Here is a 26436-nt window from a genome sequence, read left to right on the forward strand (position 1 = left end):
TATATTTATTTTTTCCTCAAAAAAACACACTATGGCTTATTTTCAAGGGATGTCTTATTTTTTTCCTCCTTCTCCTGCCGCGGCCAGCATTGCTGCTGCGCCTATCACTATGTCTTATTTTCGGGGTATGGCTTATATTCCTTGAATGCTTAAAAATCCTGCTATGGCTTATTTTATGGGTATGTCTTAAAATATGAGAAACAGGGTAGATGCCATTGTTAATAGAAGAACAAATGGCAGCTTTGCAATATAGGCCCATTAATGTCATTCAAAAAAATCCTTGTGGCATAAGAGCAAAAGAAAATCACATGTAGTATAATTCATATGATGGAAGGTGCAGTTCTTGGTGGCATCTAAAGGTACCGAGGGATGGAGCAGGTGGTCCTACACAGAACAGACTACTAGAGCTCTAGGCAGATTACAGTAATTTTGGTAACTACATGGTAGAGAATGATTCCTCAATGTTTTTGGTCACTGTTATGCATCCACACTAGCAAACCTCTTCATGCAAAATCTGAATTCATTCCTTTGCAGGGTCCCACCTCACAACTCTTTCATAATCCTATGTAGAATGAAAATAACATAAATGAAGCTAAGATGTTGAAAGGTACATTTTGTTGCTCAACTCAGGCTTTGCAACAATCAGGTTAAAGTTAGGGGGAAAGAGCCATTTCGGTCATGGAACAATTTGTCTCTACAATAATTGAATGAAATAGTTTTGTTTTGTTTTTCCCATAAATTAAAACAGAATCTCATCTGCTGTTTATATTTTATTTCGTATTAGCTGCTCTCTGGTGTTCATCTCAGGTCTCACTAGAATCATATAGCATTTGGGGGAAAAGATGCAGCCCAGTAATCCAGCACTGGAAGCCAAGATGGAGAAGATCTCCACAGCTACCATGTACTTTCCTTGTGTGCTCAGATAAGTAGGAAGAAAGGAGATCCAAACACTGCAAAATAACAGCATGCTGAAGGTGATGAACTTGGCTTCATTAAAAGCATCAGGTAATTTCCGGGCTAGGAAGGCCACAATGAAGCTGACAATGGCCAGGAAGCCCATGTAGCCCAAAACACAATAGAACAGGAGGACAGACCCTTCATTACAGAACACAACTATTTCATCAGTCATTGAGCTCATGTCCAAATCTGGAAATGGAGAAGAAGTTGCAAGCCATAAAACACAGATGCCCACTTGAATATTGGAGCAAAACAGGACAATGGAATAAGCCAGTCTTTTCCCCACCCAGTTCCTCATCCTGGATCCTGGTTTGGTAGCCATGAATGCCAAAACGACAGAGATGGTTTTGGCCAAGATGCTAGACAGGGACACACAGAAGATGATACCAAAAGCAGTTTGTCGGAGAAGGCAGGTTGCCTCAGTAGGCTTTCCAAGGAACAGCAAGGAGCAGAGGAAACACAGGAGGAGGGAAGTGAGGAGAATATAGGTGAGGCTTCTGTTGTTGGCTTTGACTATGGCAGTATCCCGGTGCTTAATGAAGATGACCAGCACCAGAACTGTGACCAGAGACAACAAAAGTGCAGAGATAGTTGAAATGATGGCCAACGTTTCATCAAAAGCAAGGAAGTTTGGAATCTTAGGGATGCATTGATTCTGCCCTCTGTTTGGGTAATGATCCTCTTGGCAACTGACACAAGTTTCTTCATCTGAAAATGTAAATCAATTATGATGCACTAAGAACAATCAAGATTCTTTTCAGGATTAAGAACAATCTTATCACAAAATGATTTTTTTAAGGAATGAAATTTTTAAGAAATGAAAGCTTTAAAAAAATTCTGACCAAATTCACCCTAACATAAAGGTAAAGGAGCCCCTGACCATCAGGTCCAGTCGTGTCCGACTCTGGGGTTGCGGCGCTCATCTCGCTCTATAGGCCGAGGGAGCCGGCGTTTGTCCACAGACAGCTTCCGGGTCTGCGGAACCAGAGCAGCGCACAGAAACGCCATTTACCTTCCCGCCGGAGCGGTCCCTATTTATCTACTTGAACTTCTGATGTGCTTTCGAACTGCTAGGTGGGCAGGAACTGGGGCAGAGCAACGGGAGCTCACCCCGTTGCAGGGATTCGAATCGCCGACCTTCTGATCAGCAAGCCCTAGACTCTGTGGTTTAACCCACAGCGCCACTGGGTCCCTCACCCTAACATACAAAATCACAATTTAAAAATAATTCCTAATCCTAAATATTGAAATGTGGGAATCATTCCAGCAGTCACTTCTATTTCTGTTCCTTCCCACTCTAGAGCTTCCATTGTTTTTCAGACTATTTTTATCCCTTGTTATACTTTCCTTGTGTCATATGATGGTTCACGGACTTCCAGCTCCACTTTCCTGTTGATTTTTAGTCATTTAGTTGTATCCGACTCTTCGTGACCCAATGGACCAGAGCACACCAGGCTTGCCTGTCTTATACTGCCTCCTGCAGTTTAGTCAAACTGCTTTCATACCACTAATCTAATACATGAAAAATACTTCGCTTTTAACATCTTTGGAAATGATCATTTATTCAACTATTGTTTAAAGGTTCCATATGGAATAACACTACTGCTATACTCTCATATTACCATGGGTGCATTATTTTTTTGGCAGCATATGTGGAGATTTCGATAGGAAAGTTCAGCCAAGGGGCACATGAGCCATATTATTCTGTATCAAAAAAAGGTTACATAAATATCTTAAATAGCTGACAAAAGAAAATTGATATTTGGCTCACATAACATCATGTGTTTTGAGGGGAAGGTCAATATTGCAACTTTTTACAGTGAGTGAGAAGAAAGTATGGTCATGTTAACCGGCTGAGGAACTGGATGAATACACGGCTTAAAACTATGATTGTCCCCAACTCCTCAGTATAATTGTAACTATGAAAACAATGAGAACAATACATAAATCCATTTTTTTTTAAAAAAGAAAGAAACTGACAAGATTAATGACAACAAACTTTTGAAAAGCTGCTCACATTTAATTGCGATAAAATGGATCGTTTAGCATATTTTAAGATAACATGCCCTACCCTTCTCATTTGAGATCATTCCTTCTGGACATCGAACACAATCATAGCAGCAAAATTTCTTTCCCTCCTTCTTTTTCTTCCCGTAACCAGGAGGGCAGATGTCATTACATACTGAAAGAGGTGGCACCTACCCAAAGATATAGGAACAGTTTAGTATTTAGAAAAAGTTTGCAGAATTTATTTAATACCAGAAGATGTGCTATTAAAAAGAGAAGTCAGATGGAATGGAATACAAGATCCTTACATTTAAAGGTGACACATAAAGTGGAAGCAAATGTTAATGTAGAAATGGCTTCCTGATGATTATTATTTGTTATTGTCCACCTGATGATTATTATTTGCTATTGCCCACCTGATGATTATTATTTGCTATTGCCCACCTGAGTGAATCCTCTGTGCCATTTTATTCCATCTTCCTTAATGATTATCTTTTGGCTAGGATGAGCCTGATGTTCCAGCCTTCCCACTTTTTTCCTGACATAGGAGTTATTTTGGAAAGTGACTAGGTTTGCAATATCAAATCCAGCTACTATTTCTCCATGTTCATTAAATGTAATTTCATCTCCAGCACTGTTGTTGAATGAGATCCTCTGAATAAATGAGTGCAGCTATGCAGAGAGATAGACAGAACCAAAGTCTTGTTAAGGTGTTGAAATATTCAACATGAATTTTTCATATAGAGTGGTACCTCGGTTTATGAACTTAATCCATTCCAGAAGTCCATTCTTAAAACCGAAACCATTCTTAAACCTAGGCACGCTTTCCCTAATGAGGCCTCATGCTGCCGGGGCCATTCCACCGTTCAGATTTCGTTCTTCGAACGAAGTAAAGTTCGCAAAATGGGACACTACTTCCAGTTTTGTGGAGTTTGTAAACCGAATTGTTCGTAAACAGGACTGTACTTAAACTGAGGTGTGGCTGTAATTTTCTTCCATTAATTTATATTTGTTTTTTTGTATTAGACAAAGTTTTTATGAATTCCAGACTTATGCCATTATGATAGATCACAGTGTGGCAAAACATTAAGAACTGCGCTCAATGTAGACATGATGGTTGATTGTTTGTTTTCTATGAAAAATTTGAATAACTTCTAGTTGGATTTAAATCAACAACAATAACATTTATCCATGGTGGTAATGCTCAGAGTACATTGAACAAGAACTCATGGAAGAGAAATTGGTCATTGGCATTTGGCTACTGCATGCCAAACCATTGCCCTGTGGTTGGGTATTGACAATTGAGTTGGGCTTGCGAGGAAACATTACCTGCCAGGGTTCTACATTCCAATGAGACAATGTGTCCATGAACTCCATTGATCTGTGGTTGGATCTAGAGGACTGCAAGGTATGTAAGGAATGTGCCACAGCATGGACAGCATTATAGACACTGTAGCTGTGGCCGGTCATGCTCATTTCAAAAAATGGTGCAGGAAGGCTCTCCAGCCTCTCTTCCCCGGTACATGTGTTAGAGATGGATGGGGAGTTTGAAAATGAACAACTGAATGCTTGTGTCCAGAAAGTTTCGATAAAACCATCTTCCTCTGACCAAGGATGGATAGTGTGAAGAAATTCTTGAAAGCCTTGTAGCTCCTTTGAATGAATTGAGAAGGAGATAGCACCATGGAAAGTTTGAATTTCAATATCTAGGCGCCATGGAAAGTTTGAATTTCATGGAAAGGAGATAGCACCATGGAAAGTTTGAATTTCAATTTCAATAGCAAGGAGCAGAGGAAACACAGGAGGAGGGAAGTGAGGAGAATATAGGTGAGGCTTCTGTTGTTGGCTTTGACTATGGCAGTATCCCGGTGCTTAATGAAGATGACCAGCACCAGAACTGTGACTATAGACAACAAAAGTGCAGAGATAGTTGAAATGATGGCCAACGTTTCATCAAAAGCAAGGAAGTTTGGGATCTTAGGGATGCATTGATTCTGCCCTCTGTTTGGGTAATGATCCTCTTGGCAACTGACACAAGTTTCTTCATCTGAAAATGTAAATCAATTATGATGCACTAAGAACAATCAAGATTTTTTTCAGGATTAAGAACAATCTTATCACAAAATGATTTTTTTAAGGAATGAAATTTTTAAGAAAGGAAAGCTTTAAAAAAATTCTGACCAAATTCACCCTAACATAAAGGTAAAGGGGCCCCTGACCACCAGGTCCAGTCGTGTCCGACTCTGGGGTTGCGGCGCTCATCTTGCTCTATAGGCCGAGGGAACCGGCGTTTGTCCGCAGACAGCTTCCGGGTCATGTGGCCAGCATGAGAAAGCTGCTTCTGGCGAACCAGAGCAGCGCACAGAAACGCCATTTACCTTCCCGCTGGAGTGGTCCCTATTTATCTACTTGCACTTTTGATGTGCTTTCGAACTGCTAGGTGGGCAGGAACCGGGACCAAGCAACAGGAGCTCACCCCATTGCAGGGATTCGAACCGCCGACCTTCTGATCAGCAAGCCCTAGACTCTGTGGTTTAACCCACAGCGCCACCTGGGTCCCTCACCCTAACATACAAAATCACAATTTAAAAATAATTCCTAATCCTAAACATTGAAATGTGGGAATCATTCCAGCAGTCATCCAGATCTTGGGAGCAACTCTAGTTCATTTGTTGGTATCCTTCATCATCTCTCCAAACAACTTCTTTCTTTTTCTTTTTTTAAAAAAGATACTTCTATTTCTGTTCCCTCCCACTCTAGAGCTTCCCTTGTCTTTCAGACTTTTTTTATCCGTTGTTATACTTTCCTTGTGTCATATAATGGTTCACAGACTTCCAGCTCCACTTTCATGTTGATTTTTAATCATTTAGCTGTATCCGACTCTTCGTGACCCAATGGACCAGAGCACACCAGGCACTCCTGTCTTCCACAGCCTCCTGCAGTTTAGTCAAACTGCTTTCATACCACTAATCTAATTCATGAACAATATTTCGCTTTTAACATCTCTGGAAATGATCATTTATCCAACTATTGTTTAAGGGTTCCATATGGAATAACACTACTTCTATACTCTCATATTACCATGGGTGCATTAATTTTTTGGCAGCATATGTGGAGATTTCGATAGGAAAGTTCAGCCAAGGGGCACATGAGCCATAGTATTCTTTATCAAAAAAAGGTTACATAAATATCTTAAATAGCTGACAAAAGAAAATTGATATTTGGCTCACATCACATCATGTGCTTTGATGGAAGGTCAATATTGCAACTTTTTACAGTGAGTGAGAAGAAAGTATGGTCATGTTAACCGGCTGAGGAACTGGATGAATACACGGCTTAAAACTATGATTGTCCCCAACTCCTCAGTATAATTGTAACTATGAAAACAATGAGAACAATACATAAATTCATTTTTTTAAAAAAAGAAAGAAACTGACAAGATTAATGACAACAAACTTTTGAAAAGCTGCTCACATTTAATTGCGATAAAATGGATCGTTTAGCATATTTTAAGATAACATGCCCTACCCTTCTCATTTGAGATCATTCCTTCTGGACATCGAACACAATCATAGCAGCAAAATTTCTTTCCCTCCTTCTTTTTCTTCCCGTAACCAGGATGGCAGATGTCATTACATACTGAAAGGGGTGGCACCTACCCAAAGATATAGGAACAGTTTAGTATTTAGAAAAAGTTTGCAGAATTTATTTAATACCAGAAGATGTGCTATTAAAAAGAGAAGTCAGATGGAATGGAATACAAGATCCTTACATTTAAAGGTGACACATAAAGTGGAAGCAAATGTTAATGTAGAAATGGCTTCCTGATGATTATTATTTGTTATTGTCCACCTGATGATTATTATTTGCTATTGCCCACCTGATGATTATTATTTGCTATTGCCCACCTGAGTGAATCCTCTGTGCCATTTTATTCCATCTTCCTTAATGATTATCTTTTGGCTAGGATGAGCCTGATGTTCCAGCCTTCCCACTTTTTTCCTGACATAGGAGTTATTTTGGAAAGTGACTAGGTTTGCAATATCAAATCCAGCTACTATTTCTCCATGTTCATTAAATGTAATTTCATCTCCAGCACTGTTGTTGAATGAGATCCTCTGAATAAATGAGTGCAGCTATGCAGAGAGATAGACAGAACCAAAGTCTTGTTAAGGTGTTGAAATATTCAACATGAATTTTTCATATAGAGTGGTACCTCGGTTTATGAACTTAATCCATTCCAGAAGTCCATTCTTAAAACCGAAACCATTCTTAAACCTAGGCACGCTTTCCCTAATGAGGCCTCATGCTGCCGGGGCCATTCCACCGTTCAGATTTCGTTCTTCGAACGAAGTAAAGTTCGCAAAATGGGACACTACTTCCAGTTTTGTGGAGTTTGTAAACCGAATTGTTCGTAAACAGGACTGTACTTAAACTGAGGTGTGGCTGTAATTTTCTTCCATTAATTTATATTTGTTTTTTTGTATTAGACAAAGTTTTTATGAATTCCAGACTTATGCCATTATGATAGATCACAGTGTGGCAAAACATTAAGAACTGCGCTCAATGTAGACATGATGGTTGATTGTTTGTTTTCTATGAAAAATTTGAATAACTTCTAGTTGGATTTAAATCAACAACAATAACATTTATCCATGGTGGTAATGCTCAGAGTACATTGAACAAGAACTCATGGAAGAGAAATTGGTCATTGGCATTTGGCTACTGCATGCCAAACCATTGCCCTGTGGTTGGGTATTGACAATTGAGTTGGGCTTGCGAGGAAACATTACCTGCCAGGGTTCTACATTCCAATGAGACAATGTGTCCATGAACTCCATTGATCTGTGGTTGGATCTAGAGGACTGCAAGGTATGTAAGGAATGTGCCACAGCATGGACAGCATTATAGACACTGTAGCTGTGGCCGGTCATGCTCATTTCAAAAAATGGTGCAGGAAGGCTCTCCAGCCTCTCTTCCCCGGTACATGTGTTAGAGATGGATGGGGAGTTTGAAAATGAACAACTGAATGCTTGTGTCCAGAAAGTTTCGATAAAACCATCTTCCTCTGACCAAGGATGGATAGTGTGAAGAAATTCTTGAAAGCCTTGTAGCTCCTTTGAATGAATTGAGAAGGAGATAGCACCATGGAAAGTTTGAATTTCAATATCTATTAACTTGTGTAAATGATGTAATGTGAAGTCAATCTGGGCTGTCGTAATCCACACTTTTGCTTCAGAGAGCCTTTTTTTATATTCAAGAAAAAGTCCTTGCATTATTCTGGCTGACCCTATAATGCAGGCCAACCACATAACTGATGAAATTTCTCCATGTACGACAACAGCACTGACATTGCTTACACCAAGGATTGGCCAAATACTCTTCCCATATTTCTTAAATTGATTTAATGTGGCAACATGCAGGTATTCTACAGCTCTCTCTGTGAATGCTGAGCAGATTCCATTCCTGGAGAGTAATGGCTCCATTATCTTCAAAAAATGTTCCCCACTTTCATCATTATTTGTAATGAGCCCGATCCATTTCCATTTGAAATGGAGAAGCAATTGGACAATTCCCTGGTACTGAAGGCCTTCATTGGGAACCATGTGATAAAAGGAGGGACCAGTGATTAGATCATTCACTGCTGGTTGAAAGGAGCCGTATGAAAACTGCAAGAAGAGAGGAACATCCAGACAATTGAGAATGGGAAAGGAGTATCTATTTGCTCCTTTCCTCATTCTAGTCTCATTGATTTAATTATTTTGATATTTTACTTTTTCATTTAGAATATTTACAAGGCAATTTAATATCTTGGGATCAATGACCATATATACTAAAACATTTTAAAAATAAATAAATTTGTCAACACTTTTCAGATGAACAGACAGTTGTAAGCAAAACAGGTAGTCATTAGCAAAAATGTACCAAGACTTCCGCCTTGTTCATTCATTCATTCATTCATTTTTTAAAAAGTATCTTAAGTGCTGTACACTATGAAAACAATATAGATTTAGGTAATTCATACACATAAAAGAGGTTCTGCTCTTATGTTCTTGTAAAAAACAAAAACTTTTGGGCAGCTTCTCAGTAACAGTAAAATACAGTGAGTTTCCCCTGGGTATTAATATTGTGAGAGATTTCTAACTTTATTGCATCTGTAAAAGTCATGAAGTACTTGCAATTGAATCACCTCTTATCCCTGCCATCTCCTGACGTACTTCTTCATAAGCGGTATCTTAATAGTTAATTCCTCCCAAAGCTGTTTTGAGAAAGTCTCTTAGGCAGTTACACATATTGTAATGCAATGCAACTCCAAATATTACAGCTCCTTTTATATTTCTTCATCAACTGGTACTCATATTGCACTGGAAAGTAATGGGAGAATAATGGGGCAATTTGCCCTCATACGCAGATCCTACCTGTGGAATCTTGTAAAGGCCCAAGATATCTGCCATGCATGAAGAAGTAAAGGAACTAAGTCCTCCAATTACTCCAATTATATTTTCCTGGATACCACATTTGTAGTTAGGGACAAACTGATTTGATTTGAAAAGCAGGTCCAGGGTGGTTCGATAGGTCATTCTTGAATCAGAGTAGCTGTCGTAGATGTGGAACCCAAGGGTGATATTGGGCAAGATCTTGAGGTTGTCATTGATCTTGTCAACAGCAAAGACCAAGGCCAAGATGTGCTGGTAGAACTTGGTCAAAACACTGCAAAGAAAGTCACTTGTTATTTCGTGGGTGCATTAAACACGGCATAAATTCATTTTAACACTCTATTTATCTACTCTAGATCTCAAAGGCTAAGCTGATAAAAAGCAAGATGAGCAATAACTACAGTAAGTTATACAGTGGTTCCTGCCAACCTAGCAGTTTGAAAGCACATCAAAGTGCAAGTGGATTAATAGGTACCGCTCCGGCGGGAAGGTAAACGTCATTTCCATGCACTGCTCTGTTTCACCAGAAGCGGCTTAGTCATGCTGGCCACATGACCTGGAAGCTATACGCCGGCTCCCTCGGCCAATAAAGTGAGATGAGTGCTGCAGCCCCAGAATCAGTCATGACTGGACCTAATGGTCAGGGGTACCTTTCCCTTTCCCTTTCCCTTTATACAGTGGTAACTCGGTTTAAGAAAAGTCCTGTTTACGAAGAATTTGGTTTAAGAACTCTGCAAAACCAGAAATAGTGTTCTGGTATGCAAACGTTACCTCGGTCTAAGAATGGAGTCCGAACGGTGGATGGGCACCAGCCGCAGGAGGCCTCATTGGGGAAAGTGCGCCTCAGTTTAAGAATGGTTTCGGTTTGAGAAAGGGCTTCCAGAATGGATTAAGTTTGTAAACCGAGGTACCACTGTACTAGAAAGAAAGTAAAATGTATTGTGGCTAGCTTTTTCAGGAATGTGCTTTTAAACTTGTACATCCTAACTAAGGGAATGTTTGGATTAGGCTTCAAACCAAACCATAGTCATAACAAAGATGTTGTCTATTTCTGTATTAATTAGCTGGAGCATTTCCCTAAATTCCACTTTCTTAATTATCAAAATTTCTGCTAAAGTCTGTAGAACAATTGCAACAACAAAGAAAGATAGCAAGTGTTTGACTAATGCTTTGCTGTCCTGGTTTCTAGATCACCTTAACAAGCTGTTTCATGACACAAATGGTCCAAGAATCTATTACCTTTTAGACTGCTTTAATGAATCAATTTCAATTTTATAGTATACCTATTTGCCAGTCACCACTTACTGCTGAAGATATCCAATAAATATTCCATGTGAAATGAAGTCAATGTGTGATTTCTTCACAACATTTTGTTGCCTCTTAAGGTGCAAAGGCAAGTAAAAGCAGAACAACTGCTTTTTTTAAATTGCGTGCTGCTGTATTTCAGTTTTCTTTTAGAAGTAAGTCATTCGAGATAAGAATGATTAAAACTCTAATTTCACCTTGAATTCGTTTTCATCATGGAATGATTTAATCACACACAAACACACTTTGCATACATCCCTTTGCCAGTGGCCATCTGTGGTGAGAATATATATATATATGAGAAACCAAAGGAGATGAGGCCTGCCTTTTTCAGTACAAAGTATATTTTCATGCTGTTGAGGATGGAGAAGCTCCATTTGCTGGATTTCTGTCCATATTTCCCCTCTTAGCTGATATTGTTGACTGTGAGATGTCATTTTCAATAAACAAAGGGCTCTGATCCAATCATTACTACGTGCCTTTGTCACCTGCCTTTAGAAAGTGTTCTGGAGTGCATGCTTTTGCATGCAGAAGCTCCCAAGTTCAATTCCTGGCTTTTCTGATACGCTAGAGAATGACTGGTGGTCAGTCTTGGCAATTCTAAACTAGATGGTTCAATGATCTCACTCAGCATAAGGCAGCTTGCTATATACAAATATTATTTAGCATGATCTTTAGTTACGATTATTTATTCCCTACGCTATGAACACAACTTTTCATTCAAGGAACTTTTCATTCAAGGACAGGATGCATGGTTCTCCCCTTGTGGGAATTTGAACTCAAGTCTCCACAATCAGGAGTGAAGAAACTAATGAAAATCAAACCAATGCACAACAGCAAAGAGAGGCACGCATGTTCATTCCCAAAGCAACTCAAAATAGCTCCTACAGAAAATCAATAAAAAAGACTAAGTCAGCCCTAAGCACCTTTCTGTAGAGGCAGTTTTTATCCCTGGCACCTAACAGTCTCCAGAGTTTGATGGCTCTCCATACCGCAGACAGCAGACAGAGTTGGTGTCAGCAATGAAAAACGTTATCTATAAGGATTACACTGCCAATCTTCATGAAGACCTGAATAATATTAGTGATTTGAGGAGCACATATCAGGCAAGGGACATACAGAAGGAACAAATAAAGAAGTGTGGAAGGAATTCTATACCACAAGAAGATAATGAAACGAAGTGGATAATGAACATTCCAATAGTGTTCCCTGCTAAAGAATCACTAAATTAAACTAAAGACTTACAGTGGGATTTCAGTCAAGACCAGAGAAGGGTGTTGTTTGAAGAGGACTGGTTGGGAAAGGTAATGGATATGAGACACCATCCCACCGATGAGGAGATCACCTGGCTCATACCACTCGTGTGGAATATGTACAGGATCATTTCTGGTGCATTTCAAAGCGTGCATTTTGCACTCTATGTTTGAAAGCAGCAGGAGAAGCAGAAAAACCATCCCGATGGCAAATTTCCCTCCACAAATAGATTCACCAGCCTATTGTTAACATCAGCCTCATTTGAATAAGATGACTTTGGTGGCAGCTGACTTTGACAAATGAGCTCTTTAAAAAGGCAACTATCTACTTTATAGAATCATAGAATCATAGAGTTGGAGGAGACCACAAGGGCCATCCAGTCCAACCCCCTGCCAAGCAGGAAACACCATCAAAGCATTCTTGACATATGCCTGTCAAGCCTCTGCTTAAAGACCTCCAAAGAAGGAGTCTCCACCACACTCCTTGGTAGCAAATTCCACTGACGAACCTGACCTCAGCACAGTTATAAAAGCATGCTATGAATGCCAGTATATAAGCACCAACATAGAGAAAGAAAATAAGGTGATCAAAATGGCAGGGCCCTGTCCCTCTTCTGACCCTAATCTTAGAGGTCTATGGAATATTGCAGTATTTATAATCATGTTAGACCTGGGATTTTCCTGCTGCCTTCAGGAGAGTCAGTGGTGCTTTGAGCATGTGAATTGATTGTAGTGTTTTTGATAATTACAGGTCAAATAATGGCAGAGAAAGGAATAGTAGTGAAAGTCAATTTCAAATTGACTCATAGTGACTGTAGGGATTAAATGAACATGGAGCCAAGAGTGTGTTTAGATGTGTATGCTACAATGAACCTTTCCATCTCCTAGGACAAACCTGCAATTGTGTTTTGTGTTTTGTTTTAATCCACTTGGTGAGCAGACCCAAATTCACCCTGCACTAGAATGTAAACTAACATTTAAAACAAAATAATAAATTTGTAAGACACCTGAATTTGGGCATAAAAGTATTCATCCCCTCTGCCCCTGGATATCTGATTCGGAGCTGTTGAAATATTCTCTGGGATATCTAAGACTGAAGGTACCCTATTTGCTATCTTGTGGAAGAGACCACAAGGGTCATCCAGTCCAACCCCCTGCCAAGCAGGAAACACCTGTGAGGAGTAACAAGTAACCAAAGAGTTAACTGTGTACTGTAGCACCTGACCACTGAGGAATATCATGTTACAGAATGTACCAGAAGTGTTTCTGTATGTTTCAGTTGGTTTCGTTTCTGCCTGGGAGACGGTCGCAAGATGTCTGCGCTCTCACCAGGTTGTTTGTTATTTTACTCTCTAGAATAAACTTAAGTAGTTATTAGAACACCTTGGACTCTGTGTGTTCTTAAGAGGCTTTTTATCCAACGGCTATACAAGCTTTCGCTGTGTGAGAAGAAGAAGAACTCTGCTGTGTGTGTTTTACTGCCAGCCCGGGTCTATGGAGCAGAAGCGCTAGAGAAAGCGCGCTGGGCGATAATTAGTGGCTCCTAATTGAGTCATAAACAACTCAATGGAGCCCTATACTCGTCACAGGTTATGGGTCCTGAACCTAATCAATCACCAAAGCAATAAAAGGTGATTGCAGCTGTAAAAGCCTTGGAGAAAGCCGGTGTAAAGAGCTAGCTGGGAGAAACCTGTTGTCTTGCAGTCGGCAATCAACAGATGCACTCGCTAGCAGAAAGACCCTGTACCAGAAGGCTGGGATCCGCAGTCTACCCGGAGGAGCAACGTGAGCTATTCTGAGTGAGTACACGGACACGGAGCCCGGGGGTGGACAAGATGGCGGAGCAGCTACAGGAGTCATTTGTCGTACCGTTCCAGAGGTTGAATGGCGATAACTATGCAGAGTGGAGAGAAAGGGCCAGAATGTGGTTGCTGGGAAAGGATTTGTGGACTTGTGTGTTAAATCCTCCAACCCCTGTCGCTGATAATTCAGCAGCTGAAGCACAGAGGTTTGCAGCAGAAACCAGGAAAGACAATAAGGCTTTATGTGCCATTGCCATGAGCTGTGATGCTACGCAACTGCCCTATGTGCAAAATGCTGAAAATGCCAAGCAAGCCTGGGACAGTTTGGAAAGGGTCCATCAGAGAAAAACAGCTGGAGCTAAGCTGCATGCTATGAGGCATCTCTTTGAGTTGAGACTGAGACCAGGGCAACCCATTAAGGAGCACATTGCCAATGTGATTGATGCATTCCATAAGCTGCAGCGGCATGAGATTGTGTTCAAAGAGAAGGAAAAAGTTTATATTTTGCTGTCTAGTTTGGGAAACGCCTATGAACATTTGTGTTTAACATTTGAGACCATGCCTGAAGCTGAACTCTCGATTGCTTACGTTTCTGGGCGTTTGGCGGATGAGGAACAGAGACGCCAGAAAGAATCGGCTGAGAAGGGGGGCCGTGGGCGCAGAGAAGCCAGTGGGGGTGCAGTAAAAAGCACTGAGGAATCCACTGTGAGTGCGTGCGCAACAAGGCTTTGTTTTCGGTGCCAGGAGCCGGGGCACGTAGCGAGATTTTGCCCAGCTCCGGAAGCAGCCAAGGTCACTCAGCCAGGTGCCAGGCAACCCAGCGGACGTGGTCGTGGGACCAGCCAGCAGCGCCGAGGCAGAGGACGTGGGAAAACTCCAGATAAGCCTGTCAGCCATCTTTCTGCTGCCTTAGCAACGGTTCGAAACAGAGGACAGGACAGTTTCACTTTTATTATCGACTCAGGCAGCAGCCATCATCTTGTACCGCCTTCAGGACAGATCCTGAACTGCAGGCCACTTGAAGATGAAAAGAGCCTGCATCTTGCTGATGGTTCTTCTGGAACAATTAAAAGCAAGGGTGTTTTTTATATGCAATGCTTAGACACTAACCTTGATGTTTATGTTGTACCAGGCATGGAGAATGGTCTTTTAAGTGTGTCTTGCTTATTGCGTGAGGGCTTTGAAATAAGTTTTGCCAATGGTGTTTGCAAAATTGCCAGAGATGGGGCTGAGCTGGTAAGCGTTACTGTTGGGTCTGATGGTCTGTTTGTCCTACATGGGAGGGGGCAAGCAGGTGGAAGTAACACTGGTGATGCTCAGGCTAAAAGTGCCAATACCCCAAAGGGCACAGAGGGCGCTATCCATAAGGATTGTATTCATGCTTGGCACAGAAAATATTGTCACATGTCTTTTCCTTATGTGAAAAAAGCCCCTGATTTTGTCAAAGGTTGCAGGTTCAAGCCATGTCAAAAACACCTGCAATGCCGCGCATGTGCGAAAGCGAAGACGAAGAGATGCTCTTATCCTAGGTCTGAGAGGAAGAGCACAAAACCATTTCAGTTAGTGCACATGGATATTTCTGGGCCTATGTCAACGTCAAGTTTAGGTGGTTCAAAATATGTTTTGTGTCTTCTGGATGATTTCAGCCATTTTTCCTGGGTCATAACACTGAAAGAGAAGGGGGAGGCTGCCAAAGTAATAAAAGAGTGGGTAGCCGAAGTAGAACTGCAGTTCTCCGTCACTGTCCAGTGTTTTCAGAGTGACAGGGCAGGAGAGTTTTTGAGTGCAGAACTACAAGGGTTTTTCCGCAGCAAGGGAATTAGGCACAGGAAAACCGCTCCTTTTAGTCCACAGGAGAATGGTTTAGCTGAAAGGAAATTTAGAACGCTGTCTGAACTGGTGGAGGCAACGTTGTTTGATGCAGGACTACCCCAGAAGTTTTGGGGGGAATGCTATAAATTTGTGAATTATTGTTCAAACCGCGCTTTTAATTCAGTTGTGGACAACACACCCTACTACATGTTGTATGGCAAAGTTCCGAAGGTGCACTATTTCAGAACTTTTGGGTGTGAGGCTTGGGTTTTAATTCCAAAGCAGAAGCGCAGAAAGGGAGGATCAAGATCCAGAAAAATGATCTTCTGTGGTTACGAACCAAACTCAAAGGCTTGGAGGTTTGTACCAGCAGAGGGGGACCAAACCCGCGTTCACATTAGCAGGAGTGCTACGTTCTGTGAACAAGAGGGCTGGAGACGCATTCATGCTAACCCCGAAGTTCTTCTTGACTGGTCTTCAGGTTTTGATCAGGAAGAGGAAACTCAGGTAGCTGATGCTGGAGTTCCAGGTGCTGCAGGACCAGATCCAGGTCAGGCAGCTGGTCCAAGTGGTGTAACTCCTAGGGAAGTGAAGCAAGTAGTCAGAAGCGCACCGACTTCACCCCAGGTCAAGCCTGGGAAGTACAGCAAACGTGGTAGGTCACCCACTTCACCCAAAGCAAGCCCAGAGGGGGCTGCAAAGCGTAGTAGGTCTCTTGACAGTGCTGCTAGTCCGAGAGAGCCACAGTCAGAGACAAGCAGTTCGGATTTAGAGGGGGAAGATGTGGGACCAAGGCGTTCAAAACGCACCACGAAAGGTAAACCACCTGAAAGGTTTTCAGCGGTCAGTGTATGGGCGAACCTAGCAGTGTGTGAGCCTGAAAGCTTTGAAGAGGTGCAACAGTTGTCAGTGGAGGAAGCTAGGAAGTGGAAAATTGCAATGGAGAAAGAGTTGAACTCCATGCAATCTCTTGGTGTGTATAGCCTAACACAGCTGCCAGAAGGCAAGAAAGCAGTCAGTTGTAGGTGGGTCTACAGGTTGAAACCCACAGTGACTGGAGAGCCTCAGTACAAGGCTAGATTAGTGGCTAGAGGTTTTACTCAGAAGAAAGGAATCCACTACACAGATGTCTTTAGTCCGACTTCGAGAGCGGAATCTTTCAGGATGCTTTTAGCGACTGCAGCGCAGAGAGGCCTAGTGGTCAACCACTTTGATGTGGACACCGCGTATTTGAACTCTGACCTCCAGGAGGAGTTGTACATGTTGCCTCCTCCAGGGTTTGAGAGTGACGTGCCAGGTCAGGTGTGGAAGCTGCACAAGTCGATCTACGGTCTGAAGCAATCAGCTAAAAATTGGAATTCATGTCTTGATTCTGTTTTGAAGAGCCTAGGTTTCAGGAAGAGTCTAGCTGACAGTTGTCTGTATCTCAGAGGTGAAGGAGAACAGCAAGAACTGTTGCTTGTCTATGTTGATGACTTGATTTGCTTAGCAAAGAGCCAGATGCAAGTGCAGAAGTTTGCAAAAGAGCTAGGCAAGAGGTTCAAACTCAAGAATCTAGGTGCAGTGAATGTTTATCTAGGTGTGCAGATAGACAGAACTGAGGATGGAAGTTTCTTGCTCAGTCAGAAAGGCAAGATTGAACATTTGCTTGAGAAGTTCAGAATGTCTGACTGTAAAGGGGTCAGAACACCCATGGAGACAAACTTTGTGAAAGAGTCACAAGTGAAGGACAAAGTAGCGTTTGAGAGTCCTGAAGTGTTTCAGTCAGCGCTAGGGAGTCTGTTGTATTTGTCACAATGGAGCAGACCAGATATTGTTTTTGCAGTCAATTTGCTCAGTAGAGAAGCATCGAAACCTAGCGTGCATGCTTGGAATGGCATTAAGAGAGTGCTTAGGTATTTGCAGGAGACCAAAGAGTATTGTTTGGAGATGTCAGCGCAAGGTGAGCCACAACTCACTTGTTTTGCAGATGCTGATTGGGCCAATCAGGAGGACAGGAAGTCAGTGACTGGTTTGGTAGTCAAGTTTGGAAATGCCCTGATTGGTTGGCGGTCGCGCAGGCAAAGCCTAATAGCAATGTCTTCCACGGAAGCCGAATTCTGTGCGTTGTCTGCGACATGCACTGAATTGGAGTACTACAGATGTTTGGTCCAGGAAATCTGGGGTGATTGTAGCCAGCCCATCACTGTTTGGGGCGACAATCAACCATCTTTGAGACTGGCGGAGTCTGGACAGTTCAAGGCCAGAACCAAACACTTAGACATCCGCTTCCGAAACGTATGTCAGAGCATACAGGTAGGCTTGGTGAAGTTGAGGTATTGTCCAAGCCAGGAGAACCTAGCAGATGGGTTCACAAAACCCTTGAGTTTCCAACGGCATGGGGAATTCTGTGAAGGGTTGGTTTTGGGGTAAGTTTGGATACCCGCTATCCCCAGTGTTCAGGTGAGAGGGGGTGTGAGGAGTAACAAGTAACCAAAGAGTTAACTGTGTACTGTAGCACCTGACCACTGAGGAATATCATGTTACAGAATGTACCAGAAGTGTTTCTGTATGTTTCAGTTGGTTTCGTTTCTGCCTGGGAGACGGTCGCAAGATTTCTGCGCTCTCACCAGGTTGTTTGTTATTTTACTCTCTAGAATAAACTTAAGTAGTTATTAGAACACCTTGGACTCTGTGTGTTCTTAAGAGGCTTTTTATCCAACGGCTATACAAGCTTTCGCTGTGTGAGAAGAAGAAGAACTCTGCTGTGTGTGTTTTACTGCCAGCCCGGGTCTATGGAGCAGAAGCGCTAGAGAAAGCGCGCTGGGCGATAATTAGTGGCTCCTAATTGAGTCATAAACAACTCAACGGAGCCCTATACTCGTCACAACACCATCAAAGCATTCTTTTCATATGGCTGTCAAGCCTCTGCTTAAAGACCTCCAAAGAAGGAGACTCCACCACACTTCTTGGCAGCAAATTCCACTGTCGAACAGCTCTTACTGTCAGGAAGTTCTTCCTAATGTTTAGGTGGAATCTTCTTTCTTGTAGTTTGAATCCATTGCTCTGTGTCCGCTTCTCTGGAGCAGCAGAAAACAACCTTTCACCCTCCTCTATATGACATCCTTTTATATATTTGAACATGGCAATCATATCTCCCCTTAACCTTCTCTTCTCCAGGCTAAACATACCCAGCTCCCTAAGCCATTCCTCATAAGGCATTGTTTCCAGGCCTTTGACCATTTTGGTTGCCCTCCTCTGGACACGTTCCAGCTTTTCAGTATCCTTCTTGAGCTGTGGTGCCCAGAACTGGACACAGTACTCCAGGTGAGGTCTGACCAGAGCAGAATACAGTGGTACTATCACTTCCCTTGATCTAGAGATGCTATACTCCTATTGATGCAGCCCAGAATTGCATTGGCTTTTTTAGCTGCTGCATCACACTGTTGACTCATGTCAAGTTTGTGATCTACCAGGACTCCTAGATCCTTTTCACATGTACTGCACTCAAGCCAGGTGTCTCCCATCCTGTATTTGTGTCTTTCATTTTTTTTGCCCAAGTGTAGATACACTCAACTTGGCAAGAAAACACTGTGGCCTAAGCCTAAATAAGAAACTGTACTTTCACTGTAAGTATTCGTTTGTCCAAACACCATTTTAGATATTTTGTTTAAATACTAACGAACTTAACTTGAATGTATTAAATTAACAGAAAGAAGAATATACCACTGAAGAAGCCCAATACTGGGTGAAACAGGTCCTAAACGCCGGCAACCTGTCTGTCGCGTCATTGCTGACCCACCCTGTATCGCATGTAATTTGCGTTCACCTTATTTCCTGTAAATACATTTAGACTTTGGTTATTTCTTTGCCTTCGTGTTCTGCCTGTGTTGTGTCACATTTGAACTCTGCACGTTTTGGCAGCATTGGCCCATTGTTTTGGCTTTTGATGTAAGGCCACGTAGTTGCCAGATAAACTAATCTCAAGTAGCAAATCTGTTTTAGCAACTTGTCAAAAGCTTCTTGTATCTTTTGTTTAGGGAAGCTTTTAATGTTTGATGGACTACTCTATTTTAATATTTTGTTGGAAGCCACCCAAAGTGGCTGGGGAAAACCAGCCAGATGGGCGGGGCATAAATTATTATTATTATTTATTAATATTATATTCTATTTAATTTGAAGAGAGGAAGTGACATGCATGTTTGCTGCTTGCTAACTATTCTATAGATATTGGCACAGATATATCTCCACGTAGGCCCATATCCAAAATAAAGAGTATGTGTTTCAAAGGATTATCTCATTATGTGATTACCACAACAAATCAAATCAAACTTTATTTGCGTAGCCAACAGGCCATAGCATCAAAAGGACAAACACCAACAAAAATACATTACAAATATGGTTACCAATAAAACCTATTAAACCTAATAAAACCCATGGTAAAAGCTAGGTTACGATTACCAAAACATATTATATCTCATTGTTTTTCTCCAAGGGGCTCAAGGTTGTGTACATGGTTCTCTTCTTTGCCATTAATCCCTACAACAATCCTGTGAGTTAGGTTAGACCAGGCAACCCCAAACTGCGGCCCTCCAGATGTTTTGGCCTACAACTCCCATGATCCCTAGCTAAGAGGACCAGTGATCAGAGATGAAGTTTGGGGATGCCTGAGAGGCAGTGACTAGCCCAAGGTCACCCAGTGAGCTTCATGGTCTAGTTGGGATTCAAGCCCTGGTCTCTTAAGTCCAATCTGATACTCCAACCACTATACCACACTGGTTCTCAGTGGATTTAGACTTGTACTTCATAAGAATGGACAAATTTGGATCTTGAGCTCAAACCATAATATTATGATCTGATCACATACTGTACAATATTGTCAGGGTTGGAGTCAGATGCAGGTAATCAGGAAGAAGCAGAGCCAGTTGTCAGTGAAGTTAACTTTATTATTCAAGGAAACAACTCAGCAACATTGCCCAGCAGGTCTTGCCCCTATGAAGCAGTTGCCAGGACAGATGGTGCCGTCTTCCATGCTTTCTAAGTTGTCTCCTTGCCTGGCTGTTTCCCACACACCAAACTGTGTCTGCATACGTCTCTGATCTCCTCATTACTCTGTGCATTCTTGGAAAGCAGGGGGAAGGGAGCTTGTCACAGCAAGAGGGGGAGACTCGCTGGATTCTTCAGCAGTCACTAGACCCCCCACTCCTTCATTTTAGATTAATTTCTATATACCACCCACCTTCAAAGTAGCTGAGTTTGGGTTGCATCACTTTCCCATGCTCCTTCCATCTTCACTATAATTTCATTATCCCAGCAACCTGAAAAGTCTATTCCAGATTTGTCCAGTCCCAGCTTTCCATGCTGATGTTGGGATTCCTATACACTGGCCAGCTAAGCAGCTTGAGCCAGGCTAGTGATGTTATTGGGTCTGTTCCCAGGAGAAAGGAAGTCCTTATCTCCTGGTGCTCACATGATGTTTTTCACTGTACTGTGTACACTTTCTCTTTCGGCTATGCAAGATGTCAGACGCTACGCTGCATCTCTCTCTGTATAATAAAGTAGTTGGACACTACTTATTGATTCCTGTGTGTTGTTCTTCAAACTGAAGGCACTCGCAATTCGCTGCACTCCCAGACTCACAGTAGCCAGGTGTGCTCTGGCTTCTGTTAGCTGCATGGGGCAGACTCACATCTGGGCCCCGGCTATGGAATGCTAACAGCTGATACATTGCACTAGCTCTCCCATTAAAACACAGACTAATTGAAACAGTCACATATTAGCTAGATGCCATTGTTAATAGAAGAACAAATGGCAGGTTTGCAATATAGGCCCGTTAATGTCATTCAAAATAATCCTCGTGACATAAGAGCAAAATAATATCTCGCGTAGTATAATTCATATGATGGAAAGTGCAGTTCTTGGTGGCATCTAAAGGTACTGAGTGTTGTAGCAGGTGGTCCTACACAGAACAGACTACTAGAGCTCTAGGCAGATTATAGTATACCAGTATACCTAAAGGAGCGTCTCCACCCCCATCGTTCTGCCCAGACACTGAGGTACAGCTCCAAGGGCCTTCTGGCGGTTCCCTCATTGCGTGAAGCCAAGTTGCAGGGAACCAGGCAGAGGGCCTTCTCGGTGGTGGCGCCTGCCCTGTGGAATGCCCTCCCATCAGATGTCAAAAAGGAAAACAGCTACCAGATTTTTAGAAGACATCTGAAGGCAGCCCTGTTTAGGGAGGCTTTTAATGTTTAAGAAATTAGTGTATTTTAATGTTTCTGTTGGAAGCCGCCCAGAGTGGCTGGGGAAATCCAGCCAGATGGGCGGGGTATAAATAAATTATTATTATTATTATTATTATTATTATTATTATTATTATTATTATGTAATTTTGATAACTACATGGTAGAGAATGATTTCTGCAATGCTTTTGGTCGCTGTTATGCATCCACAGTAGCAAGCCTCCTGATGCAAAAACTGAATTCATTCCTTTGCAGGGTCCCACCTCACATCTCTTTCATAATCCTATGTAGAATGAAAATAACATAAATGAAGCTACAGATGATGAAAGGCACATTTTGTTGTTCAACTCAGGCTTTGCAACAATCAGGTTGAATTTAAGGGGAAAGAACAATTTCTGTCATGGAACAATTTGTCTCTACAATAATTGAATGAAATAGTTTTATTTTTTTCATAAATTGAAAGAGAATTTCATCTGCTGTTTATACATTTTTTTTGTATTAGCTGCTCTCTGGTGTTCATCTCAGGTCTCACCAGAATGATGTAGCATTTGGGGGAAAAGATGCAGCCCAGTAATCCAGCACTGGAAGCCAAGATGGAGAAGATCTCCACAGCTACCATGTACTTTCCTTGTGTGCTCAGATAAGTAGGAAGAAAGGAGACCCAAACACTGCAAAATAACAGCATGCTGAAGGTGATGAACTTGGCTTCATTAAAAGCATCAGGTAATTTCCGGGCTAGGAAGGCCACAATGAAGCTGACAATGGCCAGGAAGCCCATGTAGCCCAAAACACAATAGAACAGGAGGACAGACCCTTCATTACAGAACACAACTATTTCATCAGTCATTGAGCTCATGTCCAAATCTGGAAATGGAGAAGAAGTTGCAAGCCATAAAACACAGATGCCCACTTGAATATTGGAGCAAAACAGGTCAATGGAATAAGCCAGTCTTTTCCCCACCCAGTTCCTCATCCTGGATCCTGGTTTGGTAGCCATGAATGCCAAAACGACAGAGATGGTTTTGGCCAAGATGCTAGACAGGGACACAGAGAAGATGATACCAAAAGCAGTTTGTCGGAGAAGGCAGGTTGCCTCAATAGGCTTTCCAAGGAACAGCAAGGAGCAGAGGAAACACAGGAGGAGGGAAGTGAGGAGAATATAGGTGAGGCTTCTGTTGTTGGCTTTGACTATGGCAGTATCCCGGTGCTTAATGAAGATGACCAGCACCAGAACTGTGACTATAGACAACAAAAGTGCAGAGATAGTTGAAATGATGGCCAACGTTTCATCAAAAGCAAGGAAGTTTGGGATCTTAGGGATGCATTGATTCTGCCCTCTGTTTGGGTAATGATCCTCTTGGCAACTGACACAAGTTTCTTCATCTGAAAATGTAAATCAATTATGATGCACTAAGAACAATCAAGATTTTTTTCAGGATTAAGAACAATCTTATCACAAAATGATTTTTTTAAGGAATGAAATTTTTAAGAAAGGAAAGCTTTAAAAAAATTCTGACCAAATTCACCCTAACATAAAGGTAAAGGGGCCCCTGACCACCAGGTCCAGTCGTGTCCGACTCTGGGGTTGCGGCGCTCATCTTGCTCTATAGGCCGAGGGAACCGGCGTTTGTCCGCAGACAGCTTCCGGGTCATGTGGCCAGCATGAGAAAGCTGCTTCTGGCGAACCAGAGCAGCGCACAGAAACGCCATTTACCTTCCCGCTGGAGTGGTCCCTATTTATCTACTTGCACTTTTGATGTGCTTTCGAACTGCTAGGTGGGCAGGAACCGGGACCAAGCAACAGGAGCTCACCCCATTGCAGGGATTCGAACCGCCGACCTTCTGATCAGCAAGCCCTAGACTCTGTGGTTTAACCCACAGCGCCACCTGGGTCCCTCACCCTAACATACAAAATCACAATTTAAAAATAATTCCTAATCCTAAACATTGAAATGTGGGAATCATTCCAGCAGTCATCCAGATCTTGGGAGCAACTCTAGTTCATTTGTTGGTATCCTTCATCATCTCTCCAAACAACTTCTTTCTTTTTCTTTTTTTAAAAAAGATACTTCTATTTCTGTTCCCTCCCACTCTAGAGCTTCCCTTGTCTTTCAGACTTTTTTTATCCGTTGTTATACTTTCCTTGTGTCATATAATGGTTCACAGACTTCCAGCTCCACTTTCATGTTGATTTTTAATCATTTAGCTGTATCCGACTCTTCGTGACCCAATGGACCAGAGCACACCAGGCACTCCTGTCTTCCACAGCCTCCTGCAGTTTAGTCAAACTGCTTTCATACCACTAATCTAATTCATGAACAATACTTCGCTTTTAACATCTCTGGAAATGATCATTTATCCAACTATTGTTTAAGGGTTCCATATGGAATAACACTACTTCTATACTCTCATATTACCATGGGTGCATTAATTTTTTGGCAGCATATGTGGAGATTTCGATAGGAAAGTTCAGCCAAGGGGCACATGAGCCATAGTATTCTTTATCAAAAAAAGGTTACATAAATATCTTAAATAGCTGACAAAAGAAAATTGATATTTGGCTCACATCACATCATGTGCTTTGATGGAAGGTCAATATTGCAACTTTTTACAGTGAGTGAGAAGAAAGTATGGTCATGTTAACCGGCTGAGGAACTGGATGAATACACGGCTTAAAACTATGATTGTCCCCAACTCCTCAGTATAATTGTAACTATGAAAACAATGAGAACAATACATAAATTCATTTTTTTAAAAAAAGAAAGAAACTGACAAGATTAATGACAACAAACTTTTGAAAAGCTGCTCACATTTAATTGCGATAAAATGGATCGTTTAGCATATTTTAAGATAACATGCCCTACCCTTCTCATTTGAGATCATTCCTTCTGGACATCGAACACAATCATAGCAGCAAAATTTCTTTCCCTCCTTCTTTTTCTTCCCGTAACCAGGATGGCAGATGTCATTACATACTGAAAGGGGTGGCACCTACCCAAAGATATAGGAACAGTTTAGTATTTAGAAAAAGTTTGCAGAATTTATTTAATAACAGAAGATGTGCTATTAAAAAGAGAAGTCAGATGGAATGGAATACCAAGATCCTTACATTTAAAGGTGACACATAAAGTGGAAGCAAATGTTAATGTAGAAATGGCTTCCTGATGATGATGATTTGTTATTGCCCACCTGACGATTATTATTTGCTATTGCCCACCTGAGTGAATCCTCTGTGATATTTTATCCCATCTTCCTTAATGATTATCTTTTGGCTAGGATGAGCCTGATATTCCAGCCTTCCCACTTTTTTCCTGACATAGGAGTTATTTCAGAAAGTGACCAGATTTGCAATATCAAATCCAGCTACCAATTCTCCATGTTCATTAAATGTAATTTCATCTCCAGCACTGTTGTTGAATGAGATCCTCTGAAGAACTGAGTGCAGCTAGGTGGAGAGATAGACAGAACCAAAGTATTGTTAAGGTGTTGAAATATTCAACATGAATTTTTCAAATACAGTGGTGCTTCGGTTTACGAACTTAATCCATTCCAGAAGTCTGTTCTTAAACTGAAACCATTGTTAAACCTAGGCACGCTTTTCCTAATGAGGCCTCATGCTACCGGTGCCATTCCACCATTCAGATTTCGTTCTTAGAAAGAAGTAAAGTTCACAAACTGGGACACTACTTCCAGTTTTGTGGAGTTCATAAACCAAATCTTTCATAAACAGGACTGTTCTTAAACTGAGGTGTGGCTGTAATTTTCTTTCATGAATTTATATTTGTTTTTTGTACGAGACAAAGTATTCATGAATTCCAGACTTATGCCATTATGATAGATCACAGTGTGGCAAAACATTAAGAACTGTGCTCAATGTAGACATGATGGTTGATTGTTTTGTTTTCTATGAAAAACTTGAATAACTTCCAGTTGGATTTAAAACAACAACAGTAACATTTATCCATGGTGGTAATGCTCAGAGTACATTGAACAAGAATTCATGGAAGAGAAATTGGTCATTGGCATTTGGCAACTGCATGCCAAACCATTGCCCTGTGGTTGGGTATTAACAATTGAGTTGGGCTTGTGATGAAACATTACCTGCCAGGGTTCTACATTCCAATGAGACAATGTGTCCATGAACTCCATTGATCTGTGGTTGGATCTAGAGGACTGCAAGGTATGTAAGGAATGTGCCACAGCATGGACAGCATTATAGACACTGTAGCTGTGGCCGGTCATGCTCATTTCAAAAAATGGTGCAGGAAGGCTCTCCAGCTTCTCTTCCCCGGTACATGTGTTAGGGATGGATGGGGAGCTTGAAAATGAACAACCAAATGCTTGTCTCCAGAAAGTTTTGATAAAACCATCTTCCTCTGACCAAGGGTGGATAGTGTGAACAAATTCTTGAAAGCCTTGTAGCTCCTTTGAATGAATTGAGAAGGTGATAGCACCATTGAAAGTTTGAATTTCAATATCTATTAACTTGAAAAAATGAGTTAATGTGAAGTCAATTTGAGCTGTGGTAATCCACACTTTTGCTTCAGAGAGCCTTTTTTATATTCAAGAAAAAGTCCTTGCATTATTCTGGCTGACCCTATAATGCAGGCCAACCACATAAATGATGAAATTTCTCCATGTACGA

At 41.6% G+C, this 26436-nt stretch overlaps 3 protein-coding genes across 3 annotated transcripts; all 3 read right to left on the reverse strand.

The window, feature by feature from the left end:
* Positions 1-763: 763 nt before the first annotated feature.
* Positions 764-8570, reverse strand: LOC148684045 (vomeronasal type-2 receptor 26-like). Its single transcript, XM_088654780.1, has 4 exons — positions 7758-8570; positions 6873-7100; positions 6493-6619; positions 764-1665 (listed from the first exon to the last, which is right to left on the reverse strand). Exons 1-4 carry the CDS (start codon positions 8568-8570, stop codon positions 764-766), a joined length of 2070 nt encoding a protein of 689 aa, XP_088510906.1.
* A 738-nt stretch (positions 8571-9308) lies between these two features.
* LOC148684046 (vomeronasal type-2 receptor 26-like) lies at positions 9309-12160 on the reverse strand. The gene is made up of 2 exons (XM_088654781.1): positions 11952-12160; positions 9309-9675 (listed from the first exon to the last, which is right to left on the reverse strand). The coding sequence occupies exons 1-2, from the start codon at positions 12158-12160 to the stop codon at positions 9309-9311; spliced, it is 576 nt and encodes a 191-aa protein (XP_088510907.1).
* A 10100-nt stretch (positions 12161-22260) lies between these two features.
* On the reverse strand, positions 22261-26033 carry LOC132592981 (vomeronasal type-2 receptor 26-like). The gene is made up of 3 exons (XM_088654782.1): positions 25893-26033; positions 24656-24782; positions 22261-23174 (listed from the first exon to the last, which is right to left on the reverse strand). The coding sequence occupies exons 1-3, from the start codon at positions 26031-26033 to the stop codon at positions 22261-22263; spliced, it is 1182 nt and encodes a 393-aa protein (XP_088510908.1).
* Positions 26034-26436: the final 403 nt, after the last annotated feature.

The sequence above is a fragment of the Zootoca vivipara genome, chromosome 12 (assembly GCF_965207765.1).
Source record: "Zootoca vivipara chromosome 12, rZooViv2.hap1.1, whole genome shotgun sequence".
In the NCBI taxonomy this organism is placed as follows: Eukaryota; Metazoa; Chordata; class Lepidosauria; order Squamata; family Lacertidae; genus Zootoca; species Zootoca vivipara.

Excerpts from the sequence above, each read along its gene's own strand:
- LOC148684045 (XM_088654780.1), bottom strand. The coding sequence starts at position 8,570 with ATGGTTCCCAATGAAGGCCTTCAGTACCAGGGAATTGTCCAATTGCTT. Across the intron at positions 6,620-6,872 it reads GGCACAGAGGATTCACTCAG|GTGCCACCCCTTTCAGTATG; the intron begins GTGGGCAATAGC and ends ATCTTTGGGTAG. Across the intron at positions 1,666-6,492 it reads AATGATCTCAAATGAGAAGG|ATGAAGAAACTTGTGTCAGT; the intron begins GTAGGGCATGTT and ends TTACATTTTCAG.
- LOC148684046 (XM_088654781.1), bottom strand. The coding sequence starts at position 12,160 with ATGGTTTTTCTGCTTCTCCTGCTGCTTTCAAACATAGAGTGCAAAATG. Across the intron at positions 9,676-11,951 it reads GTCTTGACTGAAATCCCACT|TGTTTTGACCAAGTTCTACC; the intron begins GTAAGTCTTTAG and ends CTTTCTTTGCAG.
- LOC132592981 (XM_088654782.1), bottom strand. The coding sequence starts at position 26,033 with ATGACCGGCCACAGCTACAGTGTCTATAATGCTGTCCATGCTGTGGCA. Across the intron at positions 24,783-25,892 it reads GGAATGTAGAACCCTGGCAG|GTGCCACCCCTTTCAGTATG; the intron begins GTAATGTTTCAT and ends ATCTTTGGGTAG. Across the intron at positions 23,175-24,655 it reads AATGATCTCAAATGAGAAGG|ATGAAGAAACTTGTGTCAGT; the intron begins GTAGGGCATGTT and ends TTACATTTTCAG.